The sequence below is a fragment of the Melospiza melodia genome, chromosome 1, assembly GCF_035770615.1.
Source record: "Melospiza melodia melodia isolate bMelMel2 chromosome 1, bMelMel2.pri, whole genome shotgun sequence".
Lineage (NCBI taxonomy): Eukaryota > Metazoa > Chordata > Aves > Passeriformes > Passerellidae > Melospiza > Melospiza melodia.
In genome coordinates this window covers 737,508-760,286 of record NC_086194.1, presented here as the reverse complement: position 1 = coordinate 760,286, position 22,779 = coordinate 737,508, and the positions used below count along the sequence as shown (strand labels likewise).

The window sequence follows — 22,779 nt, the reverse complement described above, 5'->3', positions numbered from 1 at the left end:
GACTGGGGACAGGGGATGCTGTGGGAACTGGGATTGGAGCTGCAGTGGGGGCACCCTGACCTGGGGGGCTCTGGGCAGCTCTGGGACAGGGCTCTGGGCAAATGCCTGCCCCAGACAGGACATGCTGCCTTTGAAACACCCTCAGTTATTTCACAGCCCTTTCTGCTCCAGGAGAATCCTCCCCACAGCAGTTCTGGGCTGGCCCTTGGGCATGGATGTGTTTGTGGTGCTGGGGGTGATCCACCCTGCCCATAAAGATCACTGATTATCATTATCCTTCGGCCTGTTGGTAATGACCACAAGAACACGTTTGTGGCTTTTTCATAAGCTGTGTCCACAGACAGGCACCTCACACTGCAGTGGGGGTTTCAGACATGAGCTGGGATTGAACCAGCAATTCCAGAATCCCAGTTTAGTTACTGCTAAATTACTCTAAATTTAAATTATTAGTATTTTATTTGTTTATGTATTAATATAATTACATTTAATATGTATTTTAATAAAATGAATATTTTAATTATATATGTAAATTAAATTTTTAAAATTTTGTTTATTTATTGTTTAATTCCTGCTGCATTCCTGACAAATAAATGGAGATTTTTTTTCTGGAGTCTGCAGCAACAGGAGATATTTCTTGTTGCCTCCTTCACCAGATGAGTTCAGACTAATTGGGGCTGATCAGTGCAGCCTTGGGGTTATTTCCCACTCTGTTTTCAGGTAGTTCTGCCTCCCTGATCAGCAGGGACATTTGGGAAGAGAAAAGTGGGGAGCACTCACTCAGGGCTTGGAAATCTGCATGTTCCCAGACATCCCAGTTCAGGAGTTTTTGTGCCCACAGAGTAACCCAGCTTGGCCTAGGTCACTGTTCTTGGCCCAGTTTGCATTTACTTTTATTCACATTTTGGGTTTGTCTGTCAAATCTGGCCCAGGCAGCAGCTTTATTAAAATGTAAAAATTTAAAATTCCAGTGTGGTAAGGAATTCACGGGAAGGCCATGCCCAGAGTTAACAGTGAGAATCTCCTCTCCCCGCCCCTGTCCCCCACTGCCATCCCCTCAGGTGGAGAGCAAAGCCGAGAGCGAGCCTGAGGAAGGGGAGAAGGTTCCAGAAGGGGAGAGCGAGCGCAGCGTGGACAAGGAGCCCGAGAGCGAGGGGCCTGCCGAGCCCAAGACAGGTGAGAAGAGCTGTCCCTGCTGCCCAGCCCCAGCCCAGCTGGGAACCTTCCCCTTCCCCTCCCCTTTGGTGCTCTGTGCCCACAGAGGTTCCCCTGAGCCTCCCTGCAGAGCTCGGGCACCAAATCCCTCCCCGAGCTCCCCAGCCCTGGGCATGGGGAAGGAGCTGCAGCCCCCAAGTGCCTGTGGGCCATAGCAAGGGAGGGGTTCGCCCAAATTGCACAACATCTGAGCATTTTGGATGCAAGGAAGTGAGTGGAACTGCTGGAGGTATTTGAGTTTGGACAGGGCTGGGAGCAGCCTGGGACAGGGGAAGGTGTCTCTGGTGGCACTGGATGGGCTTTAAGGTCCCTTCCAACTCAACCATTCTGGGATTCTCTGCTCACTTCTCCCCTTGGAAGTTAATGTTTCAGCTCAGTTTCCCTGGGTAGTGATGCAGTGCCTGGATTTTGACAGGCTGAGGAGTAATAACATCTACATAAAACCTTATTTTTTTTGTCATATCCCCTGCGTCTCCTAAAGTCATGGAATTGTTTGGGTGGGAAGGGACTGTAAGGATCATCCAGTGCCACCCCTGCCATGGCAGGGACACCTTCCACTGTCCCAGGGTGCTTCCAGCCCTGCCCAGCCTGGCCTTGGGCACTCCAGGGATGGGAATGGATATATTGCTTTTTTTCCTGCAATCCAGGATTCAGGATTTTAGCCCCATGTAGAATAAGGAGTGCTTGGATTTGATGGAGTTGATGTGGAAATGATGAGGGGGAGCCGATGGCAGGTGCTGAACTGAGAGGATGGGAATGAAAAGCATTTAATGTTGCCCCATTTGTTGGATCAGATCCTCTCAAACTGGGGTTCCCTGTCAGCATTTGGATGGGGACGAGTCAATTAGTGCCTGACTAATTAGTGTGGTGCCACCCCGGGAACACGTGTAACAGCCTGGGCTGGGTGTCTTGCAGAGGAAAAGGAGGCAGAGGAGAACAAGGAGAACGTTGATGGCAGCAAGGACAAAGAGGCTGAGGCTGGCAAGAAGAAAGTGGAGCACGAGATCTCGGAAGGAAACGTGGCCACAGCTGCAGCTGCTGCCCTGGCCTCTGCTGCCACCAAAGCCAAGGTTGGTGCTGTGCCAGCAGCCTGGGCCTGCAGGGACAGCCTGCAGTGCTCCCGGCTCCCAGGGCTCACCCTCTGATCCCTGAGCCCTCACAGGAGCGCCAGTGCTGCCTGCATCGCTCCTGCCTCAGCCCCTGGGGGAGATGATGAACAGGGGTAATTAAGCAGCTCCTGGGTGATTATGAACTGGTTGAGCATCCCTAAGGAATAATCCCTAACGAGGGTCTGGGTGGTGCTGGGGGGCACAAACCCTCTGATGGCCTCTCCTGCTGCCCCAGGGCTCCACACAAACCCCTGGGGCAGACACAGGGGGATGTTCACTCCTGGCACTGCAGCTTTCGGGCACCTTAAAGATCCTGTGTTGTGTTAAAGGCACGTTGGTGTGTCCCCTTAAATCCTGTTTGTGTGTGGTCTCTAATGAGCTGTGTTGAATCAGCTTTTCTTTACCCTGTAATTACTAATTGCACGTTGTCTTGCCTTTCCTTTTGCAGGAGCCACACTGCTTTCATTGCTTTTAGAGTATCTTTCTCAAATCTGTTTTCTCTTTACAAATCCCTCTGGATTCAAGATTTAATTTGGGTTTTTTAATCACTCTTGGATTCAGTATCACATTGCACCTGCTTCATAAAACCAAGAGCAAGGCTTGGGTGGTGTTTATTCCTGATGGATTTCCATGGATTGAATGAGGTGTTGTGTGTTCTATTAACTTTTCCACTCTTATCTTTGACTCTTTAACTTCAGACTTCTTCCCCAGCTGCATCCCCCAGGCTGGTGGGTGATGTGCTGTGCAGTCCCTCCTTCTGACCCAGGAGATGGAGGATGTTTCAGTTCTCACCTTTCAAAGCAGGCTGTGACACCCCACATGGCAGACAGCTCCCTGTCCATTCAAATCCCCAACTGCAGCAAAGCTGATGTTCAGTGTTTTGGTGAAGTGCAGAGCCCAGAGTGGCTCTCAGTTCATCAGACCCACAGATATCCTCAGCCAAGTTGGGAAAACTGTGTCTGTGTGAGGAGACATGAGGTTTAACCTGTGTTTTATGGAAGGCCCCTTGCTCCATTTTTCTGGAGATGAGCAGTTGGAGGGAGCAGGGCCTGGCTGATGGCACTTTTCATTATGGCAGTAGTAATGATGTTCTGGAAGAGCTTCAGCTTCCCATTGCAGGGAGTAATGTATTGTAATTAGGAGGCTGACACTTCAGATAGAATTCAGGTTCTGCAGGGATTTCTCTTCCCACTCCCTTAAAACGCCAGACAATATTGGAGCTTTGGGTGGTCTGTGGCTGAGGGAGAAATTAAACTCTTCATCATAAACCCTGGGCCTGCTCATGTGAAAAGCTGTTTTCCTTAGGATTTCATATCAGAGCAATATTGCAGATGGAATCTGAGTGAAGATGGGGGTTGAAGACAAGGGATTGAAATGGGGATTAAAGACAAGGGATTGAAAGGGGGGGTTTGTTTGTTTGGGGTTTTTTTCCTTGTTATTGTTTTTTTGGGTTTATTTTTTCTTTTTCTTTTGGGATCAGTGGCTTCCAGAAGTTGAGTTGTGCTGTTTGAGGAATGGTGAACATGAATGTTCAGGGTGAGACTCTGCATTTCACACAGACCAACAACTGAAATGTTTGCACAGATACTGGTTTCTGAACAAACAGCATTAGAATTGAAGCATTTCTGCTCATTTTCCTCTCAACGGACACCCAGTGTGAGCTGGGTTTCCTTTCTGTGCAGAAGTATCCCTGATGGCTCCTGCTCTGCTCCAGCTGGGACTGAGCTGCAGAGCTCTGCTCTTGGTCCATCTCTTCCCTTCCCAGAGCTGTCCTGGTCCCAGTTTCACCTCTGACAAACACTGATCTCGTGGCCTCCCCAAATCCCTGTGGAGGTGCCTGGCACTGGAGAGACCATTCCTGGGAGCTGCTGATCCCCGTGGGGCTCCAGGAGAGCTGGGGAGGGACTGGGGACAAGGATGGAGGGACAGCACACAGGGAATGGCTCCCAGAGGGCAGGGATGGATGGGACATTGGGAATTGGGAATTGTTCCCTGGCACAGGGTGCCCAGAGCAGCTGTGGCTGCCCCTGCATCCCTGGCAGTGCCCAAGGCCAGGCTGGACAGGGCTTGGGGCACCTGGGACAGAGGGAGGTGTCCCTGCCATGGCAGGGGTGGCACTGGATGGGTTTAAGGTCCCTTCCAGCCCAAAACATTCATGCATTCCATGATTCTTTTTTGTACAATCATTTAGGTTGGAAAAGCCCTTTAGGATCACTTGCTCATTTCTGACTCCAGGCTGGTGCAGTGATGGGTTTATCAGACATTTCAGATTACCCCTGAATTTGTGTTCCTGGTTTTCCTCAGCTGCAGGGATTTGTCCTTTGCCCATGGAAGCCCTGGGTACTGCCAGGCTGAGCCTCTTTGAGTCTAGGAAAAGCTTCAGGGATAATTTCCTTTCCAAGGTGTGTTTGGAGACCTGTCCTTTGCCTAATCACATGCTTTGATCAGGTGTTCATCCCATTTCATTATTAAAATTGCACATGTGAAACAGAGTGAAATGTTTGGTAGAGGGCTGTGTATCCCCAGGTGATTCCTTCACTCTGAATTTTCATACAAATGAGTTAATTTTCCTGAACAGTGCTATTTAATGTGAAATTTCCTGTTCTGTCAGCTTGGTTTCGTTATTTTGTGTGCAGCACTTTGGTCAGTTTTGGAACAGCTGCTGGAATTTCTCTGGGATGTGGTGTTGGATGGTTTGGGGTCACTGTGGTTCTCTCAAACCTGATTTGAAATTCACTTTGGAGAGTCAGGAGTGCATTTGCCCACATTTACTGAGCCCTCCCTCACTGCTGCTGGGTCAGGAGGTGAACACTGTCAGTGGCACGGTGTCACATGGGTTTGAGGAATTCAGATTGTGCTCAGGGTTCCAGGGAGGTTTCTGATGCTGCTTTCCCCCACTCTGTGTTCGTCCCACTTTGGGGCCCGGCTCCCTCAGCAGGGTCTGTTTGCAGCTGGAGCTGGATGAGCTCCAGCTTCTCCTTGTTTCCAGCTTCCCCTTGTTCCTGCTCCCCCCAGCCCTGGGCTGTGTCCTGTGACAATCTGTGAGCACACAGCCCCCCAGTCTCCATCTCAGGGGCTTCTCCTGCTGAGCTCAGGTTTAACAGAAACAGGGAGAGGCACCATGAGCACCCTTGTCACACTCTGAGGGTGTGAAACCCTTCCATGGCTGCCTCATGCATCAGATATAGATGCACAGATCTCTGCTGTTATTTATGTGTGGATATAAATGGCACGAAGCTAATCCTTATAAAAATCAATTTGCCTTCTGCTTGAGAGAAATCTATTTTAATGGCAAGGACGTGGCAGTGCCACCTCCCTGGTTTGGGGTCGTTCTGGGTCACAGCCTCCTCTGTGTGTCCTGCTGGGAGCTTTTTGGGTGACCCTCAGCTGACTCCTCTGACAAATCCCTTCCTTCTCCCTCCTTTGCATCCCACTGGAATGGGAAAGCTCTGAGCATCCTCCACACCTCTTGTGTGAAACCTTCACACCTTTTATTTGATTAATCATCTTCAAGGGCCTCTGGTTCCCAGCATAAGATCTGTGATTGAATTCCCTGTTTTGTGCCAGCAGGGGAGCAGGATGGCTGGAGCTGGCAGGTTCCCTCCCTCCCAGCCCCTTCCTGTGCCCAGGGTCACACAACAGCCCCTGTGTTTCATCCCCAGCACCTGGCAGCTGTGGAGGAGAGGAAGATCAAGTCCCTGGTGGCCCTGCTGGTGGAGACTCAGATGAAGAAGCTGGAGATAAAGCTTCGCCACTTTGAGGAGCTGGAAACCATCATGGACCGGGAGAAGGAGGCAGTAAGTGAAACTGGGGATCAAATCTCTCCCTGCAAGTTCTGTGTGCCAGCACCTGGAGCAGCAGCAGCTCCTCCCCTCTCCTTTGTGTCCTTCAGCTGGAGCCCACCATTCCCCCCCACAGTGGCACCTGAGCCCTGCTCCATCCAGTGCTTCTCTGGTCCATTAGCAGCTTCAGGAGAGGGGAAGGGAGCGAGGTCAGGACATGGAGAGGAGCTGTCTGGGCCTGGATTACTCAGGAATTACCAGCACTTGTGTCACATGCAGTGCCAGAGGCTTTGGAGAAGTGTTTCCTCTGCAGCTGCTTGAAAGATCACTCCAAATCTCATTTTTTAATCAAAATTTAATTTTTTTTTATCAAAATCTCATTTTTATCAGTTTTAATTTCTCTTTCTGTATGTAGCTGCCTCATTGTTGTGAGTAGACAGTTACTATGGATGGGTTCAAGATTCAGACTGGCTTATATTGATTCATAATTGCAGGGATTTCTGCATTTGCCCTTCTGTGTGAATTTAATGGAGTTACAGCCCCATTTGGCATTCATGGAAAGGGCACCAGGTCCAGCTCCTGCCCCTCACAGCACCCAAAACTAAGCCAGGTGAGCAGGAGCATCCTGCAGGCATTCCCTGAGCCCTGCCAGGCCTGATGCCATGGCCACAGCCATGCAGAACCTTCTCCAATCCAGAGTTCCCCTAATCACACTGATGGAGTCTGACAAGATGTGGACTCCTCTTGGAGCAGGCTGTCAGCAGGAATTTCTGGATTGCTCCACATCCTCCAGTGTTTCAGTCTGTGTTTGAGTGGCAGCTCAGGAAATGGACCCAGCTCTTTTGGAAAGGTTCCCTGCAGATTCTTTCTTTGGGGGATATATTCCATTAGTGACAGGGAGGGTTTTTTTCCTCCCTTTTGAGGCATATGACATTTCCCTTTTTAAAAATGTGCATACAGATTTTCCCCTTGGCCTCCTGGTGGTTAAATTCGCTCTTTTCACCTGTCATTGTGGATATTTAGTGGAATAATTAAAGCAGCAAAGCCTCCTTGCTGCCGCTGCACCCTGGGCCTGTCACTCCTGCTGCCCTGGCTTTCCTTGCAGGGAGGGAACAGGGCTGGGGGTGCTGGCAGGAGCCAGTGCTGCAGCCTGCAGGGTGTAGCATCTCAGGCAAAACTCATTTATTGTGTTTGTGTTGGAGCTCAGCAGTGTCAGCAGTGCCACTGCTGAGTGTGGGAATCCAGGGCATTGTTGGTGGAACATTGCCCACCACAATTTCTACTGGCACCTGAGGCTTTGCTGGTTCTGTCCAGGGAGGAATTCCTGAATTCCTGAGGCTGGAAAAGCCCTCCCAGCCCATGGAGTCCAACCTGTGTGAGATGGTGTTAACAGGGGTTCTTGGATGAGGATCTGACTCCATGCTTCAAAGGCTTGATTTATTATTTTATGATATATATTACATTAAAACTATACTAAAAGAATAGAAGAAAGGATTTCATCAGAAGGCTGGTTAAGAATAGAATAGCAAAGAATGATAACAAAGGTTTGTGGCTCGGCTCTCTGTCCGAGCCAGCTGACTGTGATTGGCCATTATTAGAAACAACCAGATGGACCAATCCCAGATGCACCTGTTGCATCCCACAGCAGCAGATAATCAATGTTCACATTTTGTTCCTGAGGCCTCTCAGCTTCTCAGGAGGAAAAATCCTAAGGAAAGGATTTCTCATAAAAGATGTCTGCGACACTTGTGCCCACCTTGTCCCCAGCCCAGAGCACTCAGTGCCACCTCCATCCTTGGGCACCTCCAGGGATGGGCACTCCAAACCTCCCTGGGCAGCCCCTGCCAAGGCCTGAGCCCCCTTTCCATGGGGAAATTGCCCTGAAAGGAAGCTCTGTGCTGGAGATGAGGCTGTGGGACAGAGCCTGCTGCAGAACCAGGGCTTTGGGTCTGCACTAGAGCCCAGGCTTAAGCTGGTTCAGCTTTAGCGCCAGCTCACGTTGTAACTTGTCTTTCTGTGCCTTTTTTCCTCTGTCTTTCCTCATCCCAAGCACAGGGACTGTGTAGAAGGGACGTTTTCCCTGCTTTTCCTCCTCCAATGTGAATTTTCAGGCACTGGCTGCTGTTTGGGCATCCTTGTAAAGGCTCTTTTAGACTGTAACGGGATGGGGTGCCACGAAGAGAGCAAAGCAGGGCCACAGAAGGGTCTCAAAGGAACAAAACAGTGCTGCCTGAGCCTTTGTTTGGGGTCATTTGCAGGAATTCCTCCCCCAGCTGTCTGCCACCTCGGGAATGTTTCCCCACACACCCCATTTCCCAGCGGGGAGGGTTTATGGGGAGCTTCCCTGAGCAGATGAGAGCAGAAAGGAGCCAGGGCAGCGTGAATGATGCCATTGTGGCCGGGAGGGCTCCCTGGCCTGCTCATGGTTAATTCATGAGCTCGGCCCAGCTGGGGCTGCTCAAAGGCGCCTCTGTGAGCTGCCTGCCCTGCCCTGGCTGCCAGCCCCGCCACGGAGCAGCCTGGGGAGTTTTGGAGAGCTCCTGCTAGGTGAGAGTCTCCTTGGCAACCTGCTTTCAGCTGGGCTGTGCAGCCTACCTTAGAGCACTGTGCAGTGTTTGTACCCGAGTCACGCAGCCCCGGGCTGGCTGTCCGTGCATGTAACGCTCTATTGTTGTTTATATTAATGTAACAATGTGGGAGTGATGGGCCAGTGTTCCTGAAATAAGTCAAACATCACTTCCTTCACCGGAGCCTGCCCCATCACACAAATGCCCCGTGGTAGGAAAAGCTTTCTGTAGCTTTTTTTGTCTTTTCATGGAATCTCAGACTGGTTTGGGTTGGAAGGATCTTCTGGATCATCCAGCTCCACCCAGGGCAGGGGCACCTTCCCTAGGCCAGGTTGCTCAGGTCTCACTCTCTGTGTGACTTCACAGTTAATCAAAGCAACCTATTTGATGTTAATCGGCCTAAATTACATGAGTTTTTTACATAAAACTTTTAATAGTGCAAATCTGTGTCTGGCTGCTGTGACATCCAATTCCTGCATTCAGAGGATGGAGAAGGATCCTGCCTATGATCCCTGAGCTCCTGCAGCTGCACACACCTTCTGCTTCAGGCTCACCTAAAAAATCCCCTGAGGTTCCTGCTCTCTCTCATCCCAACATGCAGAAATGGAGAGGAAAGCCCCCAGTTTCTCCCAGAGCTGTGCCAGGGCTGAGCTCTCAGTGCAGGGCTCAGTGAGTAACGAGCTGTGCTGCTGAGATGTTTTGGGACAGAACGAGGTGATTTCATGTGTCCCAGCTAGAAGAAGCTGCAGAGCCTTTCCCAGAACCTGCTGCAAACATCCACAGGGCAGCAGCAGCTCCTTTGGGTTGGGTGGGGTTGGGATGAGAGGCTTCTTCCAACCCAACTCACTGATGGGCAGGAGCACTTGGAAATGCACCATTGCTAACTCAGCTCTGCCCTCTGTCCTGTCCTGACACAGCAGAGGCAGGAGGTGTTTGAAATGCATATTTGGTAACTCAGCTGTGCCCTATGTCCTGGCACAGCTGGAGCAGCAGAGGCAGCAGCGCAGCTGGAAATACATAATTTCTAACTCATTATTAACCTCTGTCCTGTCCTGGCACAGCTGGAGCAGCAGAGGCAGCAGCACAGCTGGAAATGGATCATTGCTAACCTCTGCCCTTTGTCCTGGCACAGCTGGAGCAGCAGAGGCAGGAGATGTTTGAAATGCTCCATTGCTAACTCAGATCTGTCCTTCTCTGGCACAGCTGGAGCAGCAGAGGCAGGAGATGTTTGAAGTGCTCCGTTCCTAACTCAGATCTGTCCTTTCCTGGCACAGCTGGAGCAGCAGAGGCAGGAGATGTTTTGAAGTGCTCCATTGCTAACTCAGATCTGTCCTTCTCTGGCACAGCTGGAGCAGCAGAGGCAGCAGCTGCTCACTGAGAGGCAGAACTTCCACATGGAGCAGCTCAAGTACGCCGAGCTGAGGGCCCGCCAGCAAATGGAGCAGCAGCACGGCCAGAACCCCCAGCAGCCCCACCAGCAGCACCCCAGCGGGCCTGGCATCACCCCCCTGGGGGCACCAGCACACCCGGGGCTGCTGCCCCACCAGCAGCCCCCGCCCTACCCCATGATGCACCACCAGATGCCACCTCCCCACCCACCTCAGCCAGGTAAGGGCCGGGAGCAGGGAGCCCAGAGGGACGGGGGCTGCCAGGGCAGGGCTGGGTTACTGGTTTGTACTGGTGCCACTGTCACACACAGTTTGCTGCTGCAAAGATGAGCCTGGCACAGCTCCGTTATGGAGCTCCCATTCCAGATGTGGGGAGGAGGTGATTGATGGAGGGGGGAACCCCAAAGATCAGGAGTGGGGGAGTGCCAGGGTGGGAGGCAGTGGGCACCAGCAGCAGAAATTCCTTCCAGCCCCAGGAAAACACTTTTCTCCTTCAGGGACTCACCAGCCCCAGAGCAGTTGTCCAGCAGGGCTGGGAGTTCCCTGCCTGGGACAGTCAGGCTCTAAAGTAAAGTGAAATGTGAAATATGAAGCTGCCCCAAGCACTTCCAGGCATTTTTAGGTTATTTGTATTTCCCTAGACTTGTTTTATAATGGGTGATCTGAGCAGATGCTCCTTCAGAAACAATCACTCCTCCAGTTCTCCAGTTCATGGCACACCAAATGTGCAGAAATTCAGGGAAAGGACTGGGAGGAGCAGCAGGAGCTCCTTAAGGACCTTCTTTGGCAGGAGACCTGGCTGTGAGGGGTTCCTGGGTCCTGCCTGAATGGTTTGGTGCCAGGGAGGGTCAGAGGGGTCACCTGGAAGTCTCCAGTGCAGTCTGTCCTGCTGGCAGGGCCCTGTCCTGCTGAGGGTTGGGTACTGCTGGTTCCAGAGCCTGGGGTGATCAGGTGAGATGGGAATTGGCAGCTTTTACTTGCTAAAGGTCATTGAAATGGTGATTTTAAATCAAATAATGGTGCCTGGCATGTAGGAATCTGGCTATGGGACTGGATACAGCCAAGGAGGAGCTTACCAAAACCTGCTCCAGAAGAAAGCCTGATCAGTTATTAGCCAGAAATATTTGGGAAGATTTTTCATAGGCAGCTGCTGAAGAAGCTGCAAAGTTTGGGTGTCATAGTCCACACAGAACATGGCAACAAGAAGCTGCAGGAACTTGGGGTTTTCCTCTTGAGACAAAAAGTGTTTGATTTGGGAAAGAGCAGAAGGGCCTAGGAAAACAGCAGGATCTGCAGGTGAGCAGGAAAATGTCTGATCAGGGAAGGATCTAATGCAAGTGGATCTGCAGGGTAATCAGAGTGGGTTCCCCCAGCAGGGGCAGAGTTCTGGTGTCTGGTGGGGCTCAGGCTCACTCTGCTTTTAGGGCTCAGGGAGTTCCTGGGTTTACTGTGGACAAAAATCCCTGGGGCTGTTTGGGAGCTGGTTTTCATTTTGCTGGAATTAGATTGGGAGTGTGATAAAACAGGGTGTGGTTTTAGACTCAGATTTAACACCTGAGTCTGTTGTGGGCTGTGCACAGCTCAGGGCTGCTCACATGAAGGGATAACCTGGGAAGGGAAAACAAATGAGAACAGAGGGAAGGAGGGAGCCCTGGCACATGCACACACAGCTGTGGGGACTGGGACATTTAAAGGTTAAAGCATTTGTTAATTGGTTGGAGTGTTTGTTCACTGGGGGTGAGAACTCCCCAGGCTGGCACAGCCCTGTGTTACTGCAGCCCCTCAGGGCCCTCCAGGCTCTGCAGTCCCAGAGCAGGGGCAGGCAATGGGGTGTGTTCATTAGTCACAGCATCCCCCTTCCAGGTTTGATTAAAGCTGCTCAATAGATTGACTTTCCCAGCAGCACCTCCCCTGGCTGAGGCTCAGCTCTGCTGGCTCCCAGCAGCATCCAGAGCTGCAGTGCCATCTCATTGCTGGCCCCCAGGATCTGCCCTCCCCTCCTCTGACACTTCTCTGCTTTGATGCTCTTGGAAAGGGAAGAACTTGAGGCCCACTCTAAGCTTGGAGCAACCCCCCCGTGTCCCCAGCCAGAGCCCAGCTGGTCTTGCCTAGAAAGCACAGGAGGCTCCTTGCCTTGGGTTCTCCAGAGGAAGTTTGTTAGGAATTCCTGGGGTTAGGAAAGCCCAGGGGTGCCAGAGCTCTTTGGCTGCACAGCAGAGTTACTCCAGCTTGGGAGCATGGAGAGGAAATGGGAAGCTGGTGAACTTCAGCTTGGTCACCCCACACCTGTGAGTTCCCTCAGTGGATCTGCCCCCAAGTCTCCTGCAGCCTTTGTGGAGATCCCAAAATTTGGTGAGTGTGAGGAGATCATGGAGTCCTGCAATGGTTTGGGTTGGACCTTGAAAATCACCCAGTGCCACCCCTGCCATGGCAGGGACACCTTCCCTGTCCCAGGTGCTCCAAGCCCCAATGTCCAGCCTGGCCTGGGACACTGCCAGGGGTGGGGAGGAGAACCCCCCAAAGCCCTGAGGCTGATCCAGGGGCACCATGGAGCAGCTGGGCTGGGAAGACCTGCCAGGTTTCACTGCAGACCTCACCTTGGTGCTCAGTGCTGGTCCCTGACAGGTTCTGAGCTCAGCAGCAGCTGCAGGGATGGTGGGAAGCAAAGGGAGGGAAGGATCTGAGATGGCATTGGAGAGGGAAGAGAGGAGGATAAGTCCCTGCTCAGGGCAGGAGCAGTAAAGTCAAGCTCTTACCTAAGAGTTAAAAGTGAGGATTTTCCCAGAAGTCTGGTTTTTAGCTCAGGTGTCAGTCTGGGTGTGGTGGTGGAGAACATCTCCAGTGCTGGAGCCACCTGGAGAACAACTCCAGCCAAGGGTCACCCACTTCTCCTTGGCATGGCTGTGCCTGGCTCTGCTGGACCATAGAATTCATTTTCCCTGAGCTTATTTATTCCTTTGCCCTGGAATGAAAACTTTTAGAATAGGAAAGCAGAGTTGGGTTCCAGTTTCACTGTGAAAAGCTGCCCCTTGTCATTGCAATAGGAAATCAAATTCCCAGTTCCTTCCCGTGGTACCACTTTGGGCACTGCATTGATTTCCCTTCAAGCTCTGGGCTGGTGATCAATGGGATGAGAACTCCTGGTTCTGGGATACCCATGGTGTGGAATGGGAGAAACTTCTGGAAATCCTTGGAGGAAGAGATAGCTGGGAATGAGCGGCTGTCATTGTTAACTCTTCCTTCAGGTGGGATTTTCAGCTGGTAAATAATTTCTCACCTAAGGCAGAAATGGAATGAGGAGGGCAGGATACACTTCCCACCACAGCTGGATGAGCAACTTTAATAACTTTTCCCTGATAGATTTTACCTCATTTTCTGTCAGTGGTTGAAATACTCAAAAAAAAAAAGACTTTGTCAGGAATTTTAGGCTTGGGGTTTTTCAGCTGCTGAGCATTTCATTATTTGTGGGTTTAAATTGAGTTGCTGGATGCTGTTTGCTTCCATATTGGACTGGTGATGATTCCAGGAGCTTTTTGGGTACAGAAAAGGATTTTGAGCTCAGTTCCTTTAGGTAAATATTCCCTGTCAGCTGTCAGTGCTTCCCATTTCTCCATCAGATGTGCAGAGCTTGCTGGGGAGGGGCAGGGAGCAGTGGGATGAGAGGAAATCCAAGTCAGGGGTGGTGAAAGGGGCTTGGGATGGGAGCTGTCAGGGTGGTTGGAGACACAGGAACAGTGACACCAGTGTAATTTGGGATGGGAGCTGTCAGGGTGGTTGGTGACACAGGAACACTGACATCACCTTGGGCTCCCTCTGCTGCAGTTGGGCTGTTTGGGGCTGGAGTAGTGAACAGAAGCAGTAAATACCTGACACATTTCAGAATTCCTGGCCTCAAGCAGTCAATCAGAGTGACCCCAGGGCAGTGGCTTCTCTGGAACAGCCAGCACTGCCCTCCCCTCCCCTCCTGAGGGCTGAGCTCTCCTGGGGATGCTGGGGGCAGGATCCTTTCCTGGGGATGTTGAGGGCAGGATCCTTTCTGTGGAATGGGGACAGCAGCAGCTCCCCAGAGATGTTCCAGTGTCTCCTGTGTGCCTCCTGGGAGCCAGGGAATGGTGCCCCAGGGAATGAGGGGCTGGGAATGGTGCCCCAGAGGGGCTGGCATTGCTGCCCCTGGGAATGGTGCCCCAAGCAGGGCTGTCTCTGGCTCTGGAGGGAGGGGCAGGAACAGAAATGCTGGGTGCCAGCGAAGTGGAAACTGCGCCTCTCCTTCCCCAGACACAGGCTCAGTGAGTTGTTGTGGTTGATTATTCACACTGCTTGCCTGGGCAGGGGGAGGGAGGGTGGGTTTGCTGTTGGAATATCCCTGCCCATGGCAGGGGTGGCATGGGATCAGCTTTAGGGTCCCTTCCAACCCAAACCATTCCCGACTCCCAGAGCCTGTGGAGCCTGTTCCCAGGGGGCAGGAGCACACCTTGGGGTGCCAGCAGCCATTCCCTGGAGCTGTTCTGTGCCTGTCCCGTGTCAGGGCTGGGAAGCAGCTCCTCAGCAGCAGCCAGGCTCAGCCCAGAGCTGCTCCCTGCCCTCCCCAGCCCATCCTGCACTGAGCCCTGGCTGTGTCCACAGCTTTCCCCTGCACAGGCTGGGCAGGGAGAGGTGCTGGAGGATTTGGACCAGCTCCAAGCCTCATGCATCAAAACAAAACCCCTCTGGCTGCTTATCAGCCCAGCGCTCCTCAAGTGCTGATTTAATAGAGGGAGAGGCTTTTTAATGGAGATAAATACCTTGGAGAGCCTCTGAAGGCAGCTCCTGCCCGTGTCCCTGGGCTGTGCAGCTGCTCTGGCTGCAGGGGAAGGTGAACCTGCCCTGCCCCTCTGGGTGAGGGGCTCTCAGTCAGTTCAGTCTCGTTGTGTTGAACCTTTGGGCTGGATCTCTTCCTGCAGCTGCTGCTCCTCAGCTCTCCCCCCTATGTAGGTCACACTTGCACATTTTCTGCTTGAGCCGCTGTCTTGGAGCGCTTTCTCTTGGAAAAAAGAAAAACATCTCTGTGAAGCGGGGCTGTGGCTGTGCTGTGGTGGCAGCAGTGCTTCCCCTGGTTAATCCCACCAGCATGGGGTCAGTGCCTGGGTGCTCTCAGCTGGGTGTTTTGGAGTTGGGGTGGGTTGTTCTTGTTCCTCTGCCAGCCCCCTCAGTTAATTTTGGGATGAAAATGTTGCATCCTGTGTCAGGAAGGGGAAAAATGGGCGGCCAAAGCCCCACACAGAGGAACCTCTCAGCTTATGCACAACTTCAGCTTCAACTGCTTGGTTTTAACCCTTCAAGGTTTAACAGAGAGAAAAGCTCAGGACACTCCATGGCCCAGGGAGGAGGAGCTTCCCAGTGAGCATTGTTGGGACATTTGGGGATGATTTGGGCTGGAAGAGACCTTAAGGATGATCCAGTGCCACCCCTGCCATGGCAGGGACACCTCCCACTGCCCCAGCCTGCTCCAAGCCCTGCTCCCTGCCAGGGATGGGGCACACTTGGCATTTACGAGGAAAAGACACTTCATAAAGTAGATTTAGTTTCTGTTCAGTGGTGGTTTTAGCTCAGCTGGGGTTGATGTGCATATAAACCATCCTTGAATCTTCACGTCGCTGTGGGTTTGGCAGCCTTTCCCTGAAGGAATTCCTGCCCACTGCTGGAGTTTCACTGGAGCCACTCAGAGTGCAGCAAAGTCTGATTCAGCTTCAGGTGTTTCAGGAGAGGGATTTTAATATTAATCACTTCATTAGTGAGAGAGACTCTCGCAGGCCTGTGGTGTTCAGGGATGGCCAAATTATTGAGGCTCCTGTCAGGTGGCAGCTCCCAGGCTGGGAATTCCTCAGTTCCTGCCTTTCCTGGGCCTCTCAGACACAGCTGTATTGTTATTGTTCCAGTTTTTATAGTTTTATTCCCTGATCAACCTTTATTTTGCCAGTGAATGACACCCCTCGTAGCTGTGAATATCTCCTGCTACAAAGCCTCTGAGTGTTTGGGAGCTTGGAACTGGGTGATTTCCCCAATATCCCATTCCTCTGGCAGTGAGAAGCCATTCCCTGGATCCTGTCCCATGTCCCAAGTCCCTCTCCAGCTCTCCTGGATCCCCTTTGGCTCTCAGTGCTTCCCCCTTTGCCTGGGGTTAGGGGGCAGGAGCTGCTTCCATCCCAGTCTCATTAAAACCCTGTCCCTCCATGCAAGTGTGATGAAGGAAATGGAATTGGATTGTGCCAAACCACCCCTCAAATGAGATTTTAAAGCATGGGAAACCTGTTCCTTCCCTGGAGCAGGGAGGTCTCCAACAGAGCTGGTTTGTGAGGAGGAGCCTTGAATCCTCCCTCTCAGCAAAGCAGGGAATCATGGTAGGGATTCCTGTGCAGCCCAGTTTTAACTGGATGATTCCAGTTCTCCCATGAAATTTATCCATGAGGAGGCTCCATGGCTGCTCCTTTCCATCAAGGCTCTTCCTCTGCTGCCTTGTGACTCCATTTGCTTCCCAGTACCTGCATTCCATGGGTGCCCTTCCTGCCTGCAGTGGGTTTTACTGTGCTGTGTCCCACTTGTCCCTTGTGGAGAGCTTCCAGGTGCCCCTGGCCCTGCTGGGGCTGTCTGGGGGTCAGAAAGGCATTTCCTGGGGGGTCAGAAGGCATTTCCTGGGGTGTGCTGGGGATCAGAAGGTGTTTGCTTGGGAGTATGCTGGGGGTCAGAAAGGCATTTCCTGGGGGGTCAGAAGGCATTTCCTGGGGTGTGCTGGGGGGGGAGTGAGAAGGTGTTTCCTGGGATGTGCTGGAGGTGAGAAGGGAATTCCCCCTTGGATAGGCTGGGGGGTGTCTCCATGGCTGTGCTCTCCATGGTTGGGGGGTATCTCCATGGTTGGGGGGTATCTCCATGGTTGGGGGGTGTCTCCATGGCTGGGGGGTGTCTCCAGGGCTGGTGTCTCCATGGCTGGGCTCTCCTGATGATGCCCCGTTCCCTGGGGGTGTGGTGAGAAGGGAGTTCCCCCTTGGATAGGCTGGGGGGTATCTCCAGGGCTGGTGTCTCCATGGCTGGGGGTGTCTCCATGGCTGTGCTCTCCATGGTTGGGGGTGTCTCCATCGTTGGGGGGTGTCTCCATGGTTAGGGGGTATCTCCATGGCTGGGCTCTCCATGGTTGGGGGGTGTCTCCATGGTTGGGGGGTGTCTCCATGGTTGGGGGGTGTCTCCATGGCTGGGGGTGTCTCCATGGCTGGGATGTCTCTGTGGCTGGGGGTATCTCCATGGCTGTGCTCTCCATGGTTGGGGGGTGTCTCCATGGTTGGGGGCTGTCTCCATGCCTGGGCTCTCCTGCCGCTCCCCGGGCTGTGGGCACCCCCGGAGCCGCCCGTGCCCCGGGCAGTGCCACGCTGGGGGCACGGCGCTGCCGCCCGTCCCTGCCCGGCCCCTCACCGTGTCCCTCCCTCCCTGCAGGCCAGCTGCCCGGCTCCCTGCTGCCGGGCCAGCCCCTGCCGGGCCGCATGATCCCTGCCGGCATCCACGGCGGCGGCGGGGCCGCCCCGCCCGGCATGGCCCCGATGGCCGGGAACCTGCTGGGGCCCCGAGTGCCGCTGGCCGCCCCCAACGGAATGTGTAAGTGCAGCCTACACAGGGATGGGCAATCCTGGGGTGCCCTGCCCCCCAAACCCTCTGACAGCCCCCAACGGAATGTGTAAGTGCAGCCTACACAGGGATGGGCAATCCTGGGGTCCCCTGCCCCCCAAACCCTCTGACAGCCCCCCACAGAATGTGTAAGTGCAGCCTGACACAGGGATGGGCAATCCTGGGGTCCCCTGTCCCCCAAACCCTCTGACAGCCCCCAATGGGATGTGTAAGTGCAGCCTGACACAGGGATGGGCAATCCTGGTAATCCTGGGGTGCCCTGCCCCCCAAACCCCTGGCCGCCCCCTACGGAATGTGTAAGTGCAGCCTGACACAGGGATGGGCAATCCTGGGGTCCCCTGTCCCCCAAACCCCCTGGCCGCCCCCAACGGAATGTGTAAGTGCAGCCTACACAGGGATGGGCAATCCTGGTAACCCTGGGGTCCCCTGTCCCCCACGGAATGTGTAAGTGCAGCCTGACACAGGGATGGGTAATCCTGGTAACCCTGGGGTCCCCTGCCCCCCAAACCCCCTGGCCGCCCCCCACGGAATGTGTAAGTGCAGCCTGACACAGGCATGGGTAATCCTGGGGTCCCCTGTCCCCCAAACCCCCTGGCTGCCCCCCACGGAATGTGTAAGTGCAGCCTGACACAGGGATGGGTAATCCTGGGGTCCCCTGCCCCCCAAACCCTCTGACAGCCCCCAATGGGATGTGTAAGTGCAGACTGAAAGGGTAATCATGATAGTCCTGGGGTCCCCTGTTCCCCACACTCTCTGGCTGCCCCCAACAGAATGTGTAAGTGCAGCCTGACAGGGGTGGGATGGGATGGGATGGGATGGGATGGGATAGATAATCCTGGGCTCCTCTGCCCCCCAGACCCCCTGGCTGCCCCCTAAACCCCCTGGCTGCCCCCAACAGAATGTGTAAGTGCAGACTGACAGGGTAATCCTGATAGTCCTGGGCTCCCCTGCCTTGCAAACCCCTGCTCCCTGCAGGAATACCCGGATCTGAGCACACTGGGATGGTCCATCCTGGGCTCCCCTGCCCTCCAAACCCCTGCTCCCTGCAGGAATATCAGGGTCTGAGCACACTGGAACAATCCTGGGCTCCCCTGCCCTGCAAACCCCTTCTCCCTGTGGGAATATCAGGATCTAAGCACACTGCCAGCCCCAGAGTGCTGCCAGGGATCTGCTGGAAGCTTTAAGTGCTCCTCAGCCCTCTGGGCATCCCAACACATCCCATTGTCCTTTATTTTATTTATAACATCCCTTATTTTATTTATAACCATACAGAGGCTTGGTGGTGATGATCAAAAGCCTCTCCTGACTAAGTGGAGGGTCAGGAATTAACTGTAATTTATAAATAGAGGAGGTCAGAGTAGGATCCAGTTCAATAATTCCATACTGAAAACTTGGCACCCTGGAACTGGAGCATGGAAATCATGATTAGGAGGAAGGAGAGGATAAACCATGTAAAGAACATTCCCAGTATAAAATCTGTACCTCCACAAATGAAGCTGATTTATGGCAGCCAAAAAAGCAGCTGGATCAGGAGCCATGGTGTGGGAGTTGCTTGAATGAGTGTGAGAGTGTGGCCAAGCCCAGAAGGCAGCAGACAAGCTGGCACAGGGAGGAATGACTGGGGAATTCTCCATCAGGAATTCCTCAATAAATTTGCCATTATTAATTGCAGCCTGGCCCAGCTCAGTGCTGCTCAGGAATCCTCACCCCAAAATGCTCAGTGTGGTTCTCACCAGACGAGCAGGAACTGCCATCACTTGTAGCACCTCTCCCAAAAAATAATTGGGAAAAGCCCTTTAGGTTTTGGCTGGAGCAGCAGGAGCTGCTGTGAGCTGTGACTCAGGGCGTTCCCAGCCCCAGCAGGAGAGCTCTGTGCTATTTCTGCTCGGGCACTGCTCCTGTTCTCTGCTCCCCAGCCCTCCTGTTCCCTGCTTTTCCCCGGGCCTTTACCACTGGGAATGTCTTGTGTCAGGTTGTATTCCTGTTTGCTCTCTTCCCTTCCCTTAATTTCTCCTTTTTTCCTCCCCTGCTAAACAAGTCAGTCATGTTCCATTAGCATCTCCTCTCTGGGCACGAGGCTGGCCCTTTGTACCCTCCTTCCTTCCCTCCTCTCTGCATCCATGGATTGCTCTGCTTTAACCTACATCCATCCTTCAGAGCGAGGAGCAGCCTCTGTTGGTACCACACCTATTGTTCCATCTGTTTTAAACAGAGCAGAGCTGCAGTTTGGGCTCTACACAGAGCTGGCAGGTGAGACGTGCCAATTCCAGCTCTGCAAGTTGCTTGGCATGGGTTTGCCAGTGCTGAGCTGCATCCCTGGCATCTTGTCCATAAAAATGTGGGAGTTTTTTGCTCTTTCACCGAGTCCATGTGGTGCTGGGTGGTGGAAAAGCAAACTGAAGGTGCAGCAGAGCTTCAGGAGCCATTCCTGGGTCCTGGCTGCAGGAATTGCCCTCGGACAGACTGTCCTGTGGCCTGGAGACACGTGGGTGTTGTGTCCCTTTGTGACAGTGTTCACAGGGGTCCCAGGATGAGGGAAGAGACGAGGATCTGACTCCATGTTTCAGAAGGCTGATTTATTATTTTATGATATATGTTACATTAAAACTATACTAAAAGAATAGAAGAAAGGATTTCATCAGAAGGCTGGCTAAGAATAGAATAGGAAGGAATGAATAAGAAAGGCTCTGTTTTGGACTCTCTGTCTGAGCCAGCTGGCTGTGATTGGCCATTAATTAGAAACAACCCCATGAGACCAATCCCAGATGCACCCGTTGCATTCCACAGCAGCAGATAACCATTGTTCGCATTTTGTTCCTGAGGCCTCCCAGCTTCTCAGGAGGAAAAATCCTAAGGAAAGGATTTTTCATAAAAGATGTCTGTGACATCCCTTCTCTGCGTCCAGCCCCTCCTGCTGTCCTCCCTCACTGCTTTTCCAGCATCCTGTTGTGTCCTTCCCTGTCCCCATTGTGTCCTTCCCTGTCCCACTGTGCCCCGCAGACCCCGGCCCGGTGCAGCGCCCCTGCTGTCCCTGACTGTCCCTGACTGTCCCCTGCTGTCCCTGACTGTCCCGTTGTGTCCCCTGCTGTCCCTGACTGTCCCCTGCTGTCCCTGACTGTCCCTTTGTGCCCGCAGACCCCGGCCCGGCGCCGCCGCCCCCCGCCGAAGGAGTGACGCCGCCCCCGGCCGGGGCCCCGCCGGCCTCAGCCGCCCCCTAAGGCAGCCCCAGGAGGAGAAGGAGCTTCCCGAGCAGCGGAGTGGTGACCAAAAGAGAATTCCTCAGTTCCCTTCTGTCCCCGGGGCGGCGTCCCCTCCCCTCCCGGCCGCGGGCACAGCTGGCACGGTTGGTGGCACGGTTGGTGTCCCCTGCAGCCCCCAGGGCTCGGTGTCCCTAGGGAAAGCTGCAGGTAGGGGTGCCAGGAGCGCCTCCACCTTGCTGCTGGCCTTGCAGAGCTCCGCGCTGGTTTCCTTCCTCTTGGTGCTTTGGGCTCCTCCTGAAGGGCAGAACAATCCAGGTTTTAGGGCAGGAGCTGAGCTTTAGGACGTGCCCAGAACCATCCAGGTTTTAGGGCAGGAGCTGAGCTTTAGGACGTGCCCAGAACCATCCAGGTTTTAGGGCAGGAGCTGAGCTTTAGGACGTGCCCAGAACAATCCAGGTTTTAGGGCAGGAGCTGAGCTTTAGGGTGTGCCCACCCCGGGGGATTGGGTGTTCTGGGGTCTCTGGGCAGAGCAAAGCACCCAGAGGAGAGGCCAAGCCAGAGCTTGGGGCGGAGCAGGGGAGGCACAGCCCAGCAGCCAAGCCTGCAGGGATTCCTGGTGGCCGCAGCCTCTAACTTATTACAGGAAATATTGATCCGTGGCAGTGAGACCAGGAGTGAATCAATCAGAATAAAACCACTCAATGGTAGGAGTTCTCTTGCTCCAGTTTGTACCTTCCCTTTGCCTTTGGAGGTGGTAGTTGGACCTTCCCTGAGTAGTTTGGTGCAGTAGCCAACTGAGGAATAACCCCCCCGTTTTTAGTCCCTCTTTTTGGAGCATATACTTTGTACTTTTTAAAATGAAGAAAACAAACAAAACAAAAAAAAAATTAAAGTAGGTAGCGAAGAAGTGCTAGAATTTGGGATTGGGTTGGGATGGCTGGGATGGGAATGGCAGAACTACCTCTGGACGGCCAGGGCAGCAGCTGGGACAGCTCCTGTCACCCCAGGGCAGCTGCAGGGCGGGAGGGGAGCAGCTGCAGCACATCTGGCACATTGGGAGCCCTCCAGAGCTGCTGCTGCTCCTCCAGGCTGCCACAACTTGGGGAAAAGTCCTGCAAAAAGTCCTTTTCTGCCCGTGGTTTGGGTTCCCTGCCCTCTCCTGGCCCAGGAGCGTTTGGGGTTTCCCTGCTGAGGGTCTGGACGCTGCTCCTTGACCTCAGGGGTGGCTTTTGTCCAGGTTGGGCTGGACAGAGGCTCCCAAAACCTCTGGAACCTCCAGAGCTGCTTCCAGCATTTAAAACTTCAGGCTTTGCCAGGTCTTCCAGCACAGGGGCCTTCCCATTCCCCTTCCCAAGGCTTCCTTCCCCTCCAGGCTCTTTGGGGTGAGCGTGGGATTTCTGGTGCAGCCCTTAGTCCAGTTTAGAGTAACCTCAGGTTGTTTTTAGCGTGAGCAGTTCCCAGGATCCAGGTGGAGACTATTTTTTACTGTCCTAGTGCTGATCCTGCCGAGGACCTGGGTCCTGGACTCTGTTTTGTTTCTGTATAAATAATCCCTGTGCCCACTTTTTCACCTGATCTCTGTATAGGGCCGGTTTGATTCCTGCAGCAGCCACCCAATTTTGTGAAATAAAAGCAAAAAAAAGCGGTTTTTGTACAAAGCCTGTGGAGTTTGTGGAGTCTCCTTTGCCTCTGTGTGTGGGAAGAGCTGGGGATTGTTGCTGTGTGGGAACTGGGCTGTGCTGGGGCTGGGTGTGAGCTGCAGAGGAGCAAACACAAACCCTGAGCGTGGGGGAGGCATGGAAGCCACAGGGCAGCACAAACAGACCCTTCCCACACTGGGGATGTGCTCGGGGTGCAGAGCTGTGTCCTGG

General features: G+C 53.4%; 1 protein-coding gene across 2 annotated transcripts in view; it reads left to right on the top strand.

Annotated features, from left to right (window-relative positions):
• SMARCC1 (SWI/SNF related, matrix associated, actin dependent regulator of chromatin subfamily c member 1) overlaps positions 1-22,566 on the top strand; it is a 67,493-nt gene extending 44,927 nt beyond the window's left edge. Inside the window, exons 23-28 of one of the 2 annotated variants that reach the window (XM_063163607.1) lie at positions 1,059-1,173; positions 2,128-2,282; positions 5,984-6,118; positions 10,017-10,278; positions 17,520-17,678; positions 20,844-22,566. In XM_063163607.1, coding sequence (XP_063019677.1) covers positions 1,059-1,173; positions 2,128-2,282; positions 5,984-6,118; positions 10,017-10,278; positions 17,520-17,678; positions 20,844-20,926 — 909 coding nt within the window. In that variant the 3' untranslated portion in view covers positions 20,927-22,566. Of the gene's footprint in view, positions 1-1,058; positions 1,174-2,127; positions 2,283-5,983; positions 6,119-10,016; positions 10,279-17,519; positions 17,796-20,843 lie in introns of those variants that run through there. The other variant, XM_063163516.1, reaches the window with a different exon arrangement.
• Positions 22,567-22,779: the final 213 nt, after the last annotated feature.